Source organism: Siphateles boraxobius, unplaced genomic scaffold (genome assembly GCF_051911475.1).
Source record: "Siphateles boraxobius isolate OS27281-9 unplaced genomic scaffold, OSU_SipBor_1 46, whole genome shotgun sequence".
Taxonomy (NCBI): Eukaryota; Metazoa; Chordata; class Actinopteri; order Cypriniformes; family Leuciscidae; genus Siphateles; species Siphateles boraxobius.
The window spans coordinates 1,005,001-1,025,427 of NW_027509097.1; the positions used below are offsets into that span (position 1 = coordinate 1,005,001).

The 20,427-nt window shown below is 38.4% G+C and overlaps 2 protein-coding genes and 1 long non-coding RNA gene across 13 annotated transcripts in view; 1 reads left to right on the forward strand and 2 right to left on the reverse strand.

Moving 5' to 3' along the window:
- The window catches only part of LOC143709691 (uncharacterized), a 759,555-nt gene that overhangs the window by 501,533 nt on the left and 237,595 nt on the right, over positions 1 to 20,427 (reverse strand). The gene's annotated exons all lie outside the window — the stretch shown is intronic.
- clrn3 (clarin 3) lies at positions 5,233 to 6,695 on the reverse strand. The gene is made up of 3 exons (XM_077200285.1): positions 6,354 to 6,695; positions 5,823 to 6,008; positions 5,233 to 5,645 (listed from the first exon to the last, which is right to left on the reverse strand). The coding sequence occupies exons 1-3, from the start codon at positions 6,586 to 6,588 to the stop codon at positions 5,374 to 5,376; spliced, it is 693 nt and encodes a 230-aa protein (XP_077056400.1). The 5' UTR covers positions 6,589 to 6,695; the 3' UTR covers positions 5,233 to 5,373.
- The window catches only part of ptprea (protein tyrosine phosphatase receptor type Ea), a 77,289-nt gene continuing 66,872 nt past the window's right edge, over positions 10,011 to 20,427 (forward strand). For 3 of the 11 annotated variants that reach the window (XM_077200248.1, XM_077200241.1, XM_077200250.1), the window contains exon 1: positions 14,294 to 14,548. The gene's annotated coding sequence lies outside the window, so the exon portion shown is untranslated. Of the gene's footprint in view, positions 10,208 to 14,293; positions 14,549 to 14,576; positions 14,740 to 20,427 lie in introns of those variants that run through there. The other 8 variants (XM_077200239.1, XM_077200246.1, XM_077200240.1 and 5 more) reach the window with 8 other exon arrangements.

The following is a 20,427-nucleotide window of genomic DNA, read 5'->3' on the forward strand; positions in this document are numbered from 1 at the left end:
GCACGAGCACGAGCTGTTCATAACTAAAGGAGCATCTGCCGCACAGATCTTTGGTGTACAGCCAAAAATTACTCTTATGTGTGAGGGGAAAACAGGGGTAGTAGAAAACTTTGTTTATGTGTTTACTGTATCCACCTATGATTGTATTGGTATGAAAACACGTTCATGCACAATATAATTGATTACTTCGCAAAAGCTCAAAATAATAATCATACCATACACGGTTGGTCAACAACGTTCACTCAAATATCTCAAGGTAATAACGTTAAACAATCAAATGTCACCATGACGTTTTCATAAAAGCCAAACAGGCTAACGTTAATCCGCCGAAGACTTGCGGGGTACAGCCTGTTTTATTGATCTGCTAAGTAGAATATTCCAATAACAATACATCCTTTTTCTGTTATAATTTACTCAAAATTTCTGTCTAATTATCGGTCATATTTTTCAGCATGTTAAATCACACTCAAGAATCTTGAACTGTTTTGCTAATCACTAAATTACATGTAGCGCTGATTTATTTTGTAGATATTTTGACAGGGACAATACACACTGACAAACATTAACATGTACAGGTAATAATGATTATTACATCAGAGTAATATCTAAAATAGGATTAAATCAGAGCTAAACCAGGTCCAGACCCAGTAAAGTTAGCCTCTGAAGAAAGGTATTGTTTTACATAGAGTATAATACATTGTTTCCCCCACATACCTCATATATACTACATACAAAATGTACCACAATCACGGGAACAATTTACTATTTTTACCGAAAAAGACAATATAGCCAATGCAACGGCGTTCTTCCTTGTTGGTCAATGACATGAACACCTTAGCATGTTAGCAATGGACACATGGCTAACGTTACCGGTAGGCCATACACAAAAACATAGTTAGCATCTTTTATTGGATATGTTTTATGTTTCATGTTGTACTATTCTTCCGAACACAATTCCTAGTTTATGAAACTGTTCACTAACAATGGTAGTAAAACCAATTCTGATTGTACATGTATCTAGCTTACGCTAAAGCATTACACATTTTACGCATCGTCATTTGTTGTCATACATAGATTGGCCGTATCAAACATTAGAGACTGGGCTATATCTTACCGTTTTATCAAGAAAAAAGCCAAGTGAGGATCCCGTTTGAGACCAAGAGCAGACCGGAGATCTCTCCATTTGTTGAATGCCTTCCCGAGGTTGACTCTCGTCTTACTCCGACGCCTGTCTGACTCCAATTTGGACCTTTTGGTGGCACTAGACAAAATTTTTCTTTTCTTTACTTTACGTGGAGTTTGCGTTGGGGTTTAGAATGGACTACAAGCCTGTCTCTTTGAATCCATCTTCTACCTTTGACACACGAGTTGTCTTCGCTGGTGCGGAGAATGGCGGCGCCGGCGAATACACAAACCTGCGAGACATAGCCTGGTGAGCGTGAACGCGCATGACGTCACGCCCAGTCTCAAATTCGAACCCGAATCCCTCTTATATATTTTACTGTACAGGATTATAGAGGCAATCTCAGTGCACAGAGAAGGGCTCATTCAGCCCATCAGGCAATTGTTTATGCATGTATGGGTTAGAAAAATGGGTATTTTTAACATGAATTGTTGCGCAATGCACCTTTAAAGTTTTTAACAATAATCTCAAAACTCAAGCATAAAAACGTAATTTATAGTGTTTTCCCCCCCTAAAATTATTTTTTTAAACGGTACACATTTCAGAATGTTCTTAGAACATTCAAAAGTAACATTCACATAATGTTTGAAGAATAATAAAAGGGAATGTTAAATGAGCGTTCCCATAGCTAAGAAAAAAGGTTTTCAAAACATTTAAAAAACTGGACGTTTTTTAGATTCAGAGAAAATTCAGAAATAAAGTTTTCATATCTTGACGGGAATGTTTGCAGAATATTTTTACTGTGTTAATATTGTGTAATATAATAGCCAACCTACTCGAGTACAATAGCATACTTGTTTGTCTGAGATCTAAAATCATGAGTTTGCACCTTACAGGCTGGCAGCCGAGAGCTGGTTTTCAGGAGCAGGATCAACACAGTGAATGTGATTCCACCAAGTACAACATGTTCCTGGATCAACATCTTTGAGGGACAAGTTTACAGTTTATGTCAAGTTTAGGCTTACAACAAGGCTTTTACATTAGGGTTATTCACCTATCATTTCCCTCTGATTTTAGAGATAAGTTATGGGTAGGGTTAGGACTACATTTTCGGACAGGAATGTAGATTCAGGAACATGTCTTACTTGGCAAAATCACGGTGACCGGATAAACAAGACACACTCCTGCTGCCCCCTGCTGGCTGGAACCCAGCTCACACCCCTGCATCTTATCACATAATGCACAGTCCAAGCGCCAAAGGTTCATGCAGATTATGGAAAATGACATCATACAGGGACTCACAATGACCTGACATTCCTGTAAATGGATACAATCTCATATAATAATCTAAGCCATTAGATTTTATGAGTCCGTTTTTCAATGCTATAGACTTTTTAAAAGACTTTTTTCTGTTGCGTTACTGGGTCTCTGATTAGTAAAGTACACATCATCCCCATATAATCCTAGCTTAAACTAAGCCCAGTCTGTGGAACCAGGCCTATGTGTTTTAGCCTAAAACTGAACACACGATCCTCATCATTCTAAAAAGATTTATTATTGTAATATGGCATTATTCAAATATGGTAATATTTACAGAATATTTGATGAATTATGATACAACATAATTGTAATATTGACAATTTAAAGCCAATAAGTCCAACAGTATATCTTATGCATAAGCAGATAAATAGTATAAGCACTAAATATATTCACATCTATAAAATATGCAAGACATTTTTTTAAATGGCTTAAAGTCTAAAGGAACTGATAGAAGTAAATTTGAACTATGTTTTCTTAGCCAGTTACACATCATTCAAATGTTCTTAGCAGAGAAGCTAGACAAGTCAATTACATACATTTATAAACATTTTTTGATGTTAATGTTCTTAAACATAAGTGCAATAAAATATATGCAGTGGCCTATAAAAATATTTTAACACTTAAGTCAAACATGCATCAGATAAAACATGTAAACCAATGTATTAAATGTATGTACATGTATTAAACATTAAACACAAAAAGCATAGGCTTATGAGATGCTGTTATCTAATGCAATGACATGTTTAGTGTGATTTAAGAGTACAAACACTTTTAGGGCTTAGTGTGTATGTATAGCCTATAACTAAAACAGTATGGTCATGGCAAACCATAAGTTTAAAAATAAGTTCAGTTCTGCAATTCTCATCACAGTTACTGTTCAGTGCCAAAATAATGGGCTCAGTAGAGCTCCGAGGCTGACGTCACGCAATCTAAACTCCGCCATTTTGGCAGGCAATCAGGAGAGCGCCAGAGCGACTGTAGCATCGGTATCAATAGCATGATCGATAGTGGTCGAATTATCATTTAAAATCAGACATTTTAAACCTAACTATTTCAACATGGTGGACAGACAGAGGAAAGCAAAGGGGAAATAATTTATCGTTTTCCTAAGGATCCTGATAGACGACTGAAATGGTTCACTGCAATAAAATGTGCTAACCAACACAACAATACAGAGAGATCGGAGGGGAGCCATCAAGCAATGGATTTCACTGGTGCAGTGATCACTTCATGTCAGGTATGTTCATTCTAATATAACTTGGCTAGCTAACATGTTTAAAATGGTTTCTGACGATTGTAATGCCATTACTTTTAAGTTTCCAACCCAGTGAATCACTCTCATATGCGACTAAATCCTCACTCTGGGCGACTAAATAGTAGGTGCGTTCCATTTGACAGGGTCCCTACGCAGTGTACACTGCTCCCTACTCCCTGAACACGGTACATCAGTTGAAGTGGACTTCGCTGACAATAATCACTCATTTGGAATGCCCTGCAACGTCATCAAAGAAAGGCAACAACAGGGTCAAGCAGATTATGATATAACTGAATAATTTTTTTAAATTTACTTACCTTTCTAATTTAAAATCATATAATAGGCCTAAAGATACATTAATCACCCCAACCGTTCATAAATACTCTAGTTTGTATAATAATAACAATATTTATGAATACTCAATGCATACGTAAACTATGAGCCGTTAGAAATTTAAATTTAAAATCTCTTCCAACGGCTCTGCTCTATGGTTAGTTCAGACTGGTGACGCGATGCACAATGACAGTTGGTTGATTTTCGCCTCCACTTCCTGTGAAGTGATGTATCGATGTTCCCTTATTCCCTACGCCGTTTGCAGTGCCCTTCGAAAAGAACATGTTCATTCCCTTCGGATTGGAATCTCACTTAAGATGGCGAAAAACCCTGTGAAGTCCACTTCGCAGTCCACTTACGGTCGAATGGAACGCACCTAGTGTCTATATATTTTCACTAGCTGAACACTCAAACTGAGCGCTTGAGAGTTTATCTCTCCTTCAAGCTGATTTATTTAACTAACAGTGATCACTAGTTGGTATTCTTTTCTGTTATCTAAAGTTCATTGCTGTGTTAGCTCAATGTCAGTACTTAGTCTACTTGTAAGTCGCTATGGATTAAAGTGTCAGATAAATGAATAGAGGTTAATGTAGCTAGCCTAAAAGCAGCTTAAATTGTTGCCATTTTCTGTTTACTAATGTTTTAGGTAAAAAGAGTGCCAGCCCTCTTTCACCCGACTACGTCCCATCTATGTTCACCCATGTTCCATCCCCGGAGAAGAGAGAAAGGCGGCGGAGGTTAGATGTGTTCAACAGAAGACAGAAGAGCAAACTCCAAAGAATAGAGCAAGCAGCAAAGTCATCAGCTTCAGCAGTAACCCATTCAACAGTTTGTGGCATTATAGGCATCTGTTATGTTTATTTATTAAGTTTTGCTATGTACAGGTGTATGTCTTTTGAATTAAAGTGCACAGTGAACTCTGTTGCCTTGAAACTCATGCTGCCGTCATTCATTACATATTCGCTCACGACTGTCCCCTGCCTGCCAATATGGCGGTATAATAGGTTACATGACGTCCGGAGCTCTGTTCACCTCAGGTCTGAAAATCATCTCCCGTTAAGATCCGTTCTCACCAAGAATGATAGCTATAAAGACAACTATATTACGATAACATTCTGTTTATTACAAGCAGGTTTATCACAGCAGGTTTGTCGTCTGCCGCTTTAAATGCTCAAGCTTGTTTTTATCGTTCATCTGCTGGAATAAAAATCCACCCAAATCGTTTGATTGTTCCGTTATCGTTATAGTAGTGATGTGGTGGATTTTTAAAACCGCATCTTTATTGTTAACTTTATAGAAATCGCCTTTGGTGATTTAAACAGATTTTTGCTGTGTTTCGGCTTTAGTACATCATGATCTCTTTGGGCGCATCCTCCGTGGGTTTCTCCTGCTGTTTGCGGCGTGTGTACGCGGCGTGGACGTACAGATACACGATGAGGATGGAGACCATATTAAAGCAGATGTATGGTATCAGAAGGAAAAACCCCACCTTTAGGTCAATTTTTACATCTTTCAAATTCACATTGGCCTCATCAGCTTTCACCAGCGTCTCGAACATCTGGCCAAAGTAGGCGTTCGCCACATACAGAATCAGCGCCAAGCTGGCCACACATACTAGACAAAATAGAGATAAGACACATAAAGGTCTTGAAACCACTGGTATTATTTAAACCTAACGTTTTAGACATCTAAACATTTTAAAAGTGCAGTAACGTCAATTGAAGAGTTGATTCATTTCTAATCAGATGCAAGCACATTTCCTGGTTTGTGACATTGTGTATGTTTTCTCACCACTAAGTCCACCGCATGTGTATACTCCTATTGGTCCCATGTAGGTCTGATATGGGTTACTGAAGCTGTTATAGAGTGAGACCAGAATACTGCCTGCAGACCCCACAAGAGCTAGAGCCAACAGGATGACGACCAGAGCGTGCAGGATAATCGGAGCTCCTGCTAATTTCCCCAGACGATCAAACACTAAGAGAAACACAAACAGACTATTCTATTGGAAAATAAGAATGCACAAAACATTGATTTTAAATAAAATGACATAACCTTTGACGAAAATTCTCATGTGATTTAAATGGAATTGCAATTCTAATTCCTGAAAATTCCAAAGGTCATCTTAGTCCATAATTTTGAATCTGCAAGCTTTTTCATTGTTTTTTTTTGGTATCATATACATATATCAATCTATCATCATTTACATTACCTTAATTTGTCCATTGCTTTTATCTTATATGATATAGGTTTACATTTGAAAAAGTCAAAATTGCATAGCTAGCATGCAGACATTCAATTGAAGCCTTATTTGAAGCTCACCAGGCACTTTTTCTCCCAATTTGGAAATCCTGGGGCAGTTGATTTTGGTTTCTGTGCCGTTAAAAAGGCCGATTTTGAGACTGGAGGATCCATTGAACTGTTCACTGCCTTCCGGTGCGCAGACCATTTCGGCTGTGGCCCAATCCGCCGACATCCCATAACCCAATAAACAGACTCCAGCGGCACATATTACAGAACTTGACAAGAAATGCATTAGTTTCTCCGTGGACGGCATTGTAACTGTGGTCCTTTTGTCTAGGTCCTTAGCTGAGAATTTGCTTGTCAAGCAGACCCTTTGATTCCTGACGCTTTGTGGCTGAAAATGGGAGAACTTGGGATGAGGTGAGGTGTTGGTGGGTAGTAAATGGTGCTGTATAGGTTGCACTTTGCTTCACAGATCTGAAACCAGTAGCCAGGTGTTTCCTTGTAATGGCAAAGGTTTGGACTGAGGTGGGGAGAGCTGATCACAAATAAGCTCATAATGAAGCTCATCACAAGGAGGGCAATAAAGTCATAAAGTAATCGTCTGTACAGTCACGGACTGCTGCTCGTGTTGTCATGGCATTTATATTGGAGGTCACAACATCATAAAGAGAGTGACGTGGGTTTGATCAGAAAGAAAGATCTAGAAATCATTCTCTGACGGTACAGAAGTCCTGCTTTACTGCTGTGGTGTAACTAACCATCATTTAAGACCCTTATAATTTATCACAGGGCACTGGGATGGTCTGGGGTATAACATTTATGACCCTTAATAGTTAATATGAGAGTAGCAGTGATATTCATACATAGGGAGAAAAATATTCTCATTGTTTTTAAATAAATACCTTTTACATGTTTCATACTTTATTTAAAGATGATTTTGTTGGTTGTTAGTTCTGTAGTGGTGAAAATAAAAACAGTAAAAGAAAAGGAAAAGATGTGATATTGAATGCTTCACATCCTCACCAGGTAAGAAAACATGTTTATATTATATAAATGTGTGTATTTCCTGAATTCTATATTTAGATTTACTGTGATGACTTGTCCAAAGTCCACTCTCCTGTGATACCATATCACCATGTATATTAAAACACACCCACATATAAAACACGCACACACAGGCAAGCAGTGATCAAATAATGGGTGGAATACAGATATATTATACCAGGACAATACACAACCCGTAGAATAAAAATAAAAGTATAGAACCTTATACTTTTAACCAGCAGATGGCAGAATGTATATTTTGGTGCTAATAATGATGATTTAATTACGTTTATTGCACTTAAAACATGCTCTTTATAACTGCTTAGCTAAACAGATGCTGTAAAACTAAAATAAACAAAACATTGGGCGGGGCTTATCGGATGTTGATAGATTTAAATAATAATTCTACTATTTCTGCTAGTTCTGCTATTCACTGTGTAGTTTTAGTTGAATAATACAGGGTTTTTTTTTTCAGTGTAATAATGAAAGAATAAATTACTGTCCAAACCTCTGCTGAAGGAACGCCAGATCTCTGTTGGTCACGTGGAACCGGTTCTTTTTCTTTGTGCTGAACAGGATGGACCAATCACAGACAATTGTGATATTTGAATGAGTTTTCCCATTTGTCTATAATACACAGATCATTTGAAATAACAGAACACAACGATGGAACAAATGAGCTCAACTTCACATCAACGCCAGATATTAGAGAACTAAAGTTAGAGACAGCTAGACCTTATTCACATCAGCGCCATCTTTGATTTTTGGCGGGAATGAAAGCGATGTGGTGATAGATACATAGGGTGACCATATTTTGATTACCAAAAACCAGGACACTCGGCCCAGCAAACAGATACTCAAATGATACTCAAAGTTTACTTGAGATGCCTTATTAATTTCAATACATTTAAAGTAGGCTATGCCTCCTCTATGGATAGAAATTTTTTTATATTACAAGACACAAATTCAGATAGGCTTCTCAGAGGCTACTCAACATGTTTTATTATGACAGGTTTCAAAAATAATGAATGAAATAATGATAGAAATAATGTATCTTCTGTATTAGAAAAATAAATATATAAATAATAAATAACTAAAAGAAAAACCTCCAAATTGAACAAAAATAGCCGTCACAAACTTACAAAAACGAACTGACAAAATTGATTTATATCTTTAGTTTTCTTCCTCTTTATCCTGTTTTCTTCCTCATCCTCCTTGTTTGCCCATCTATATTTTGCTGTAAAGCTGATCTTTCCCACCAGTTTTTTTTTTTTTCGAAAACCAGGACATTTTCATCACTTTATAAAAAACAGCCAGGACGGCCAGGACAGGACGTGAAAACAGGACATGTCCTGGGAAAACAGGACTGTTGGTCACCCTAGATAAACATACATCTCTCCAGTGGGTTGCACTGCTATTTAATGTGTTTTTTGGATTGTTCTAATGACGAAACACAAAAAATATCTTTCCAAGAAATTTCAGTAGACAAAAAAAACCTTACAGTATGAGCTGTGGAAAATTATAAGTGATCTAGGAGCTTTAGTAAGACTGCATCTGAAATTGTGTACTCTCTTGAGTGGGTACTTATTTAAATAAACTGCTAAAAAAAACTTACGTTCTATATACTATGAGTGTGTTGTATAAATGTAATCTGGACATACTATATTCGCTATGTTGTCATTATCATGTGACCTACCAGCGTCAGTTGTGTCGCTTCACTGCCATTCATAAATCCTTTCCCGTGGCCTCATGGGATAGTAAAGTGTTCATCATATCATGCACATCTCACCGGAAGAAGTAGGTCATCCGGGTACTTTTTGGCAGGATCCCAAATGGCATACTCTGGCCTTGTGGACCGCCTTCGAATTCACACCTAAGGGGCACTGGGCTCGAGTCCATGGGGGCATGTATGCAAGAGTGTATTTTGGGACAGGCTTGATGAAATCATGGCACCGAAAATCAAACAGCCACAAACTCCTCCCCTCATTTATCTGATTGGACGTTCACAATTATTCCTGGGTAGGTAACTCGTGTGGAAGGTGCGAAAGTGTGGGCTACGCTGAAGTCCGCATCAAGGGCACAAAGGCAGCCAACACAAGCATACTTCTGAGCGCTGAAATGCTGAAAGGGACACCCTACGGACTCGTACACTTGGCGAGCACGTGCAATTTACAGCCACGAGACCAATGAGTCCAGTGTGCCATTTGGGATCCAGCCATAGAAGGCCTATGTGACAAAAGGAGTATGGCAGAATTCACAGCCTACTGTGAATTCAGCCATACTTCTTTTGTCACATAGGCCTTCTGTTTTTCACCTACTATATAGTAGGGAAGTATGCGATTTTGGATGCAGCCGAAGTCTATCCCTCACAGCTTCGCTTTCATACCTGTCATGGCGCTGCTCTGAATAAGGTCTATTAGATTCTGAGCTGTCGACCGACATAACTAGAACAAGAGCTAGATTACACTTTTTAATGTATATCCCCCCTTAAAAAAACAATCAAACAAACAAAAACAGAACATTACTGCAATTTTAATGGAGTTCAATGGAGGAATTCAGCATTTTGAGCCATTGCGCGCCACCTAGAGGAATAACACATATCTGCCATAGTCACACTAGCATTTGATTGTCAGGCTGAGGGTGTGTTTTTAGAATGACGCATTTAAGAAATCGTCGCTAGGGGGCTCTGAGCACACGGAGAACACCTAAAAAAACGGGTGAACCCCTGACAGAGGAGTAAATCTGCAGATCAACACAAATCCTCCTGTTTCCTCCAGCAGCAGCGGTCAGCTTTCACCCAGCCGCCCGGCGCGTCCTGCGCTCCCCATTCCCGGATCATAATCATCCGTGCGCTTGGAGAAACTGCCTACGTGTTGGACTTTATGGTAAGAGGGGCATTTAATCTGAATCTTACGGCTTTAATGGCAATATTAAATTTGGTACATGTGTAGGAATGTTGTTTTTCAGAGGGCTACAAAGCGCGTAAAGGAACTGTGCGCTCCGGTGCGTTTGATACACCCATAAATAGGCTAGGCTACTCGTATGCAGCCAGTACTTGAGATTGGTTTGTTTTCTCTAACGTGCTTTGCTTTTGATCTCTATTCATGCATGGTCCATGCTGCTCATGATCAACAGAGGATCTCAGGTTATGATGGAGCGCATTAGTTGTGTTGGGAACGCGAGTGATCTGTAGGATTCTTCGTAATGTGGGTTAGTGGAACAAGCTATAGGCAAGGAATGAGACGGGAGTTTTGGGAAAGGCTCTTTGGGACTCACTATTCACTTCCACCCCTGCAAATCTGCAAAGTGAGCACGCGGAGGAGAGGAATGTCATGCAGGAGCGTAGGTGTCTTTTACAGGCATGACCAGAGACAAAAGCAGAGGTTATCATCATGATCATCAGACTTTATTTCAGACTCAATGTCCAAATTTAAAAAAATAATAATAATAAAAAAATCCATGCGTTGCAAAAATACAATAATATCTGTGTCTCCACAATTTTGACTGATACTTATCCTTATATTTCATACGCCCACAATAATCTAATTTGTGGAAACATTTAGCCAGCAGATACATTTATGTATAAGATTTAGTAACACAGCCTGAAAAGTGTTAACTCCTGCAATCACACACACATTTCACTTGTCTTCTTAACAGAATTCTCATTGCATCTTTATATGCTATATGAAGCCTCTGCAAACTTGCTGTTCTATAATTTGACCACAGATGATCAGTATAAAGTGGTGTACAATATGCTTCTAACAATGTCATCTGAGCAAGAACTAAACTAAACTTGTGTAAAATCATGTGAGCCTGCATAAACATCATACAAACACTGCTTTTAAATATCCTCATCGTCTGTCATGTTCTCAGTAATAAAATGTCCAAGATATTTTACTATCACACACACAGTAAGATTCAGAGTTGGATACAGTTAGCACAGTTTCTGAAGAAGTTCATCTCAGTCTGTTTTGCATAACTCTTGTTGTTGTTGAGATGTGCACGTTGTTTACGTTTTTAGATAAGTATTCACTGACTCATTTACATTATGAGTGTGGTTTAGGGACAGACATTTTGCCTGCTCTTTTAATCAGTGGTGGGCCAGCAAGGCCTTCTCTGCCGGCCCAAACACTATCAAAATCACTGACTTACATTTACAGTTATTCATTTAGCTGACGTTTTTATCCAAAGCGACTTACAATTGCTATATATGTCAGAGGTCGCACGCCTCTGGAGCAACTAGGGGTTAAGTGTCTTGCTCAGGGACACATTGGTGTCTCACAGTGGATTCGAAACCCGTGTCTCTCACACCAAAGGCATGTGTCTTATCCATTGCGCCATCACCACCCCAATATATTCGAACCCGGGTCTCTCACACCAAAGGCATATTTTTTTCCATTGAATTATTCCCAATAGTACATTCTCTGAATTCCATAGCTTTTCTCTCTGTTGAACTGCATTTTAAAAGTTTGAATGAATAACTTTAATTAATAGTAACTTTGGTAACTGGTAACTGCAACCATATTAGTCATAAATAAATGCATGCTTTAAATCTGGTTTTAAACAAATGCATATTGTGTTACTGGCATGTTGCGGTGCAACTAATGGCTAATATAATATAAAACAGAATATCAGTTCTATAATTTAGTAAGTCAAAGTCATACCTACTCACATGCATGAGCAAAATAGCATGTTATGGATGCAGTTTGGAATATTCTTTCTTCATGGAATCAACAATCGCTGGTGATGAACCCAAATCAAGAGAGTTTGTATAATGTACTGTAGAGATGGTTAGAAAACTGAAGAAGAATAATTTTCTCAAATTTACTCAAAGATAAAGGCACTTTCTGTCAACATGTGCCATTTTTGTGGATAGACTTATTCTTCAAGTATAAAATAGAAAGTCTTAAACAGGAGGAATCATGCATCTGTTATGTCTTACAGTTGTTTAAATTATTATTCTGGGTTAAATACTATTCGAACTCTATTGACAGTATCTGGAAGTCACTTACAGGTGAAGTCGGGGGAAAAGTACAATAGATTGAATGCATTTTTGTTTGCTTTTACAAACTGAATCAGAATTATTTTCAGTGGTCATCTACTGCATGCTACAGGTGATCTTCATAGTTTTACTTCTTTTCAACAAAGAATATAAAAAGTTGCACTGTACCAGCGGTTTCCTTCTTTCTGTAAGAGAAATCTAAGAATACATTTTTGCTTGCAAGTGTTTCATTATGTAGTTTACAACCTTTCCCCTGTGCGGGGGGTTACGGAGCATCCGTGTTTACTGTAGTGCCCTGCTGTGTTGTGCGTTCTCATTGGTGTTATTGCGTTTAATATTCTCTTTTAAGCAGTTTTTGTTTTTTTGCTTGTGGTTAACAGTGGGAGCTATAATTGGTCCAAAGCCGTTGCAGTTTAGTTGGTGAAATGGATTATTTGTTGGGGGCTCATTAGATCTGTCAGGGTTAGAAGAAAGGCCTGCTGCTTTGTGTAAAGTGTGCAGAGCAAAACAATCAGGAAGAACAGAAATAAAGGCCCATTAGCAGGATTGAAGTTTGTTTGCTTTTGTAATTGAGATAATTAATCTGTCTAAATGAAGTAAATGGGAATCATGTTCTCCAGCAAGAATTATGGCAGTTCACTGATCAGCTGTGTCTGTTTTTCTCTTTAAAATTCCCGGTGTACAAAGCATTTAATTGTGTACATTAATGAGAGCACCTCGAGTATAAAGTGCTTCTTGACTTCGTTGGCCCTGTGTGCTCTGTGTTTGTGTCCTGACACACAGGACGAGCCGATGGAAGATCCAGCACATTGTTTGGGCATGTATTCATTTACTGGAACGCTTGGCTATTCTCGTATGTTCAAACGCAGGAAAGTGAAGAAAGGCAGACAGACAGCTTCCTGTGAGGCAAACTCTGATCCTCTTCGTACTCTCCCTTTCTTCCTCGGTCTCTCTCTCTTGTCTGGTCCTGTCATTTGGCTTTATTTCTTTAAAATAATACAAATGTCCATTTTGATCTCCTTGAAGCACTGACAGGATTTTACAAGCATTTTGTTACTGTAAAACACTATATTATACTATAAGTTTTACTGTTAACTCATGAAGACAAAACCGTTTTATCTTTAAAAATAAATTGGGATGCCATGATGAGCGAATAGAAAACCCACAAGCCTTTGCTCTTGAGAAATGTTTCAAAGCATGGGGGCTTGGGAAACTGTTTAAATGGTTTTCATTTAAAATTAATACAGGTTTTGGACTCTATTCAAATTCAGTCTGTTTTCTCCTATAGTAAATAGTAAATATAGATAAATATCAATAATAAAGTGGATATCGTAATTTCAATGATTGACCTAGAGACCAATGATAACTTGTACTGTCTGTGTGTTAAGATATTTTATTTTAGTAAAAAAAATTATAAATACTTTGTAAACGCACGCCTCCAGATCCCGAGGACACTTTATGTTAGATGCAATTAATCGGCAATAATCAATTTGACAGCACTAATTTTACGTTTTCTTAGCAGTTACTACAGTGTTCAAGATGGTTTTTAGGCCATTGTTAGGGTACTCTCAGTGGTTGCTAGAGTGTTTGGGTGGTTGCTATAGGGCGTTTTGTAGTTCCTTGTAGTGTATTATTACAAAACACCCACCCCCAAGTCTATGACATTCTGGTCTCATATAGCCCTCCTTCGATAAGTCTGTGTAAAAGTAAATAATTTGAGGTATTATTCATGTCTGAAGCTCAAATGGTGCCGAAATCGTGTCAACGTTTAATCCTTAGCGTCAAGGGTTTGTTTAAATCCCTAATCCTAACTAAGAAAACAATGAACAATAGTGATACGACAGCTAGCTAGTAATTTACTGTGAATTCACAGTGAAAGTTGAAGTACGAAGACACCCAATCAACCTCTTCTGATAGACACACGTGGTGCCCATCCACTTCTGTAACACTAGAAAGAGCTTCAGGAAGTGGTTGTAATGGGTTTATGGAGGAGTGTGAGGAGTGTGTGTTTGACAGGGTGTGGTAGCATCTGCTGAACGGCCTCTACACGTGCTTGAGTACGAGATTCCTGTTACTCAGCTGTGCAAACACGACCTCACGGGTCTACCTGCTGCTCGCTATGAGCCTGTCCCGACTCGCAAGCGGATAAACGCACAACTCCAGATCCCGAGGACACTCAGATTCTTGGAATATTTGAGGTGTGGAATCAGCAGGGATTTGAGCGGTTAGTGGGTTACTATGTAAATCTATGTGGACTGGTTTGTCTTTGTACTGTTATGACGGGAGTCTGCAACCTGTATTTCTGAAGTCTTTGAGAACTGTTGTTTGGCTGTGAACGCTCGTGGGATGTCCCAGAGGACAAGTTTATTGCTCAGAGGTTGCTTTTTCATTGCCTTCTCAGCTGACTTAACAAAGGTTCGTTTATGGTTCATTCATGGACTTTCAGTTTTGTTTTCAGTTATTCATTCAGGTTTCAGCTTTGTCTCAAATGTTTCTCCTTAAATTACTTATGAGAAGTTATTTTATATGCAAATAAGACAATTGTTGACATAATTAAGTATAGAGATATCAAATTAATGTTGGTAGCAGCTCAGATCATTTGGTCTTGAAAGAATTTGATGACAAATGTTTGAGTTCATATTGATATTCTGGCTTTTGATTGCTGAATCATATTTGGCCAATTGGAGTTTGAGATCCTTGATTTCTTAATTTCTCTGTAGGAGATAGATGTGAATGAGTGAGTTTACTTGCACCCTCATAATGCAATTATAATGGGATTTTAGCAATATTGCGATTTAAACTTTACCTCATGTATACACAATACTTCGATCAAACTAATGCGCTTAAGCTCATAATCGTTGTAACCATAATCACATTAAACTATGAGATTACTCGCAGCAAACCGGCATGTAAACACCTTAATCACATCATTACCGCTCTGACCAAAGTGTGCATGTGCCCGGATGTACACACCACAGATGCTGTGTGTTGTTCACACAACTTCATGAATGAACTCAGTGACATTATGCTGAAGTTTTCCCTCCAGTCCGAATCGCTGAACTCTGTCAACACAACTCACTGCAGTCTCTGCTCTTTATCTTCACCCAGAGACGGTGCGAAGAACACAATGACATTGCTGTGCTCATGGCGCAGAGTAACATGTCCATAAAAATGTGTTTTGCTTTTGACGGATGTGGATTAAAACAATGGTCAGTAACACTGTGTGTGAGTTCATAATTTGTGCTATGCATTGAGGTATGTGAAGTGGGGGTAAAAATAACCACAATTCATAGCAAATAATCAGAATAATGAAAATTGCATGTAAACGGGAGTGAAGTCCTTGTGCTGTAGAAACATCTTATTGTGATTTAAGTCCTCACTCTGATTATTGCGAAAAATCACATTATTGGTTTGGTGCACATATAAACAGTCATTTTAGGTATATTTTTGGCAAGCAGAAGTCTCCACTTACTCTCCATGCACTCTCATTGACATCTAGGAGAAACAACTGAGATGTTAAAGAGATCTCAGTTCTCTCTTATGGCATTGTTTCAGAGTTGAACAGGAAGAGACGTGTGATTCTCTGTGGTTGTGTCTGGTGGAGAGCTGAATGGACAGGAAGCAGATCTGGATTGAATTTGAGCTGTCAGGGGAAGAGCAGATGATGTTATATCATTACCAGTTGCCCAGAAATATAAGGGGCAATATGCATTTCCCAGCACATATATATCTTCACCCTTTTACTACTCAATTACTTTGTGCACCCCAACAAAAAGGCTTGAGTTGATTGTTGGGCTTTTAACCGTTAAAGGGACAGTTCACTCAAAAATGACTCGCCCTCATGACGTTCCAAACCCGTTTATCTTCGGAACACAAATTAAGTTATTTTTAATGAATTCTGAGAGCTTTCTTTCCCTCCATTGACAGTCTACGCAACTTCCACTTTGACGCTTCAATAAGTTTATAAAGAGATTGTCAAACTAATGAATTGAGCGAATTTTGACACGATCGCTTTATATGATGAACAGATTGAATTGAGGTTTTTAATTCACATATAAACATTGATCAGCGAACATAAACAGAAGCTCAAACGTACATGCTTGACACACGAGAACAAACCTCATTGGTTCTCGAGGAAGCTCAATCGTGCTGCTTAACACCAGAGTAAAGCTCATTGGTTCTCGCACATCAAGCGAACATGCTTGAGCTTCCGTTTAGCATAACTGATGTATGCATAGATGCATCATTCTATATGTGAATAAAAGCATAAATTCAATCTGTTCATCATATAAAGCGATCATGTCACTGCATAAAATTTGGACTAAACTGCTCAATTCATAGGGATTAGTTTCTTTATGAACTTTTTGAAACATTGGTAGTTGCCTCTCAGGTTTAATTAAAAATACCTTAATTTGTCTTCTGAAAATGAATGAAAGTCTTACGGTTTTGGAACCAAATAAGGGTGAGTAAATGATGACAGAATTTTCATTTTTGGGTGATCTAACCTATTAAGCACAACCTGAAAATTGACCCAAAGCTCTAATTCTGTTGTAGATCATTAAACCGTTACAGTGCCTCAGAAGTCTGTCTGAAATTATAGCAGCGAGGCAACAAGTCAGCTGCCAAAGCTTTCAGACAAAGCCGATGTCTCTTGATCAATGCATCCTTACTGAATAAAAGCATTCATTTTTTTTCTCAGATCAAAAAATATCTTATCGACCCAAACAAACTTCAGTTTAAATGATGTAGCAAAATCTGGCGGACACATTTCTAGCATCACGTGGGATATAGGCTACAGTAGTATCCCCAGGTTTGATATCTTGATGAATCCCAGCAAGAAACAGTATCTCAGGCCTGAGACATGTAACGTCTGTTTGTGAGTAGACAGAGTCTCACTGTGAGGATGATGACCTCTCTCTGAAGCCAAAGAGAGACAGAGCTGCAGGCTAGTCCACCTTTGAAATGTGATCGCAGGATGATCTCATGGCTTTGAAGAAGCTTCTGCTTCATTTGTGTCTGTGTGTGTGTCTGTCTGTACATATTCTCCCCAGTTCCTCTGAGAGTAGTATTTGGATGAGGGACCGTGTGTGTGTGTGTGTGTGTGCATGCAGGGCGGAGTGCACGATGACATCTTCTCTTTGGTTATGTTTTTATATCCTGTGAACAGAAAGCAAATGTTACACTCCCCTCCCAGAGAGACTGTTGTTTTGGTGCTCACCCCCACAGTTCACACCAGCCCATATGCTCACACACAGATCGTCAGTGTTCTAGTGTCTATAAACATGCATGAGATTCCAGAGCAATAACACAATCTGGTGACACTGCAATCAAGATGTGTAAACAACATTTTAGAGGAATAAAGCTCATTCAGAGCAGCGCCTTGACAGGTATGAAAGCGAGCCTGTGACGGATAGACTTACTGTGTTTTCAGAGGCATCTGCTGTAAAATGTTATAAAAAGCTCCTAATCACTTATATTTTTCCACGATTTATGTTGTGGAATGTAGGAATATATAAGGAATATATTCTGTAATCTAATTTATTTCTGTGATTAAAGCTGAACTTTCAGCATCATTACTCCAGTCTTCAGTGTCACATGATCCTTCAGAAAATCATTCTAATTTGTTGCTATATACCTGTGTGTGTGTGTGCGTGCGTGCATGTGTGTGTGTATGTAAATGTATATATGTGTGTGTGTATACCTTTACATCTCTTTTAAATCCACCAGAAAATATTTCTTTGAAGGTGAGCTTCTTTGACTTGCTGCTGTCAGTAAATTCTGGATTAATCCGCTCATGTGCTGATACTGTATGACAAATCAACCGCCCTCTGTGCCTCCAACCCATAAAGAGACAGTTCAGTGGTGCTAAACATAAAGATTTGATGTCTTTATTTATATCATTCACATGTTTATGCCATACTTTGATGTGATTTCATTGCACTTTAACTTCTAGCATCCTGGATTTGAATTTTAGAGCCGGTCACGGCCCTGCTTTTCACAGCAAGAATGCAGCAGCTTAAATAAGAGCATTCATTGTCTTTTTGTAGATTAGTCGTGTACGTCAAGGTAGAGAGTCACAGACGACAAGCTGTTCAGAGTAAAGGCGTCTCTCCTGAACGGTTTAATTCCAGCTTCCTGGGTCTGAAGTTTTTTGGCTCTCGGAGGCAGTGGGTTAGATGCGCCACCGCTGCTTTTAGCGTATTATGACACAAGCACTGAGCTTCTAAAGCTTTCAGAGCAATACAAAGAAGTTTTGTTCTAGAGCATTGAGTGATACACTTAACAAGGTCTTCTTGAAGACTTTTACATCTGACTGCATGTGTGTTCAGTCAGATGTAGAGGGAAGGATAGAGAGCCATGTATCCTTAATACTTACCCTGAGGGGGTTTTAATGTGATGTTTTACAATGAATGTGTTCATATCAGCTCTAATAACTCACAGTTAAGGACAGCTCTTTCAGTGTTTCGCCCTGTCAAAACCACTAAGAGCCGAAATGCCTCTGCAGTGACCTCAGGGCAAGTAAAAGCATCTTACCTTTAACTCCTTTTTGAAGTCAACATTTATCAAAAATCGACCTTGTTTGCTTTCTAAATCAGTGTTTCAGGTCTTTGTGTGGATTGTATGGTCTGTGCATGTTTTTTTCAAAAGAGAAATGTTTGTCTTGGAAAGCATTCATCACTTGTGCCACCTCTGACAACTATATATATATATATATATATATATATATGTGTGTGTGTGTTTACATTTTTTTACTTTATTTTTAAGTTATTCTGGCAACCACAGCTGTACTGTGTAAGGTTCTGTACAAATCAAAACACGCACTGTAAACCTGAATAAGTTGGCAAAACTCTTTACTTCAAATATTTGAGCAAGGTAATTGACACATTTAACTTAAAATTACCATGTAATCTCAAATTAAAGGATTAGTTCACTTCAAAAGGAATTTTTCTGTCAACATTTACTCACCCTCAAGTTGTTTCAAACCTGTATGAATTTCTCTCTTCTGCTGAACACAAAAGACAATATTTTGAAGAATGTCGGTAACCAAACAGTTGATGTACCCCATTGACTTCCATAGTATATTTTCCTACTATGGAAGTCAATGGGTTATATCACCTGTCTGGTTACCGACATTCTTCAAAATATTTTCCTTAGAAAATGGAAAACAGTAAAATAAGTTGTGCATGCAGTTTGATGTTGACTTAATATGCACCATGTATCATAAATCGTAATATTCTTAGCAGATTGTATTGCAATTCATTGTGTGTTGACTGTGTTCATGATAATAGACGTACCTCCAAGAGCAATGTACTTTCTCTGTCTGTCTATGAAGTCAAGCTGCGTGTGCGTTCTGGTTTACAGTTACAGCCTTTAAACACCCAGTCATTTACATAGTTGTCTGATATTAGCAACTCTGTGTCCTCCCTGAAGGGCTGTTTGTCTCCTATTTTATGCTGATCATTATCATAATGGTTTCACTTTCAGAAAAACAACTCGCCGTTAACTTGTAAAACTGCAATTTGTTGAATTGTGCTGTTAAATGGTGATCAGACCATTATGTTAATCAGTTTGGGTTCCGCTGAATAGTCAAGTAATTATTTTGGATGTAGTTAATGACTTTTATGTGTCATGAGTCTTGTGATATCTGATTGGTTGTGCAGCTTCTTGAGTGTATTCAGCTTAATCTATTTGCCAGACAGACGATAAAATGGTCAACATATTTTTCTAGACATATTGACAGGAGGATCGAGCAATATCTAGTGACCAAGAACATCCTGGAAGTTACCCAGAACTCCCTGGCCATTACCAAAACTTAGTTGCATCTAGTCTGAATTACTGTCTACAATTGCAGCAATCATCAGTGCATTCGGGTACTAATAAGTAGCTTTTTTTTTTATATGTATACTCACAGTGGTCGGCCTTTGTGAGAAGAACCCTCACAATGATATCAGAAGATGTGTTGGGTATGTGTGAAAAATATAGCATGCTGCTAACCACATGTTGGCTAAAAAGACAATGGGCAATGCAATAAAGCACAAATCCTAAAGGCTTCAGGCTCAGTTCTTCACTTTTTTTTAGTATGATATGAACATTTTTCTCTCA

Excerpts from the sequence above, each read along its gene's own strand:
- clrn3 (XM_077200285.1), bottom strand. The coding sequence starts at position 6,588 with ATGCCGTCCACGGAGAAACTAATGCATTTCTTGTCAAGTTCTGTAATA. Across the intron at positions 6,009-6,353 it reads ATTGGGAGAAAAAGTGCCTG|TGTTTGATCGTCTGGGGAAA; the intron begins GTGAGCTTCAAA and ends TGTTTCTCTTAG. Across the intron at positions 5,646-5,822 it reads CACATGCGGTGGACTTAGTG|TATGTGTGGCCAGCTTGGCG; the intron begins GTGAGAAAACAT and ends TATTTTGTCTAG.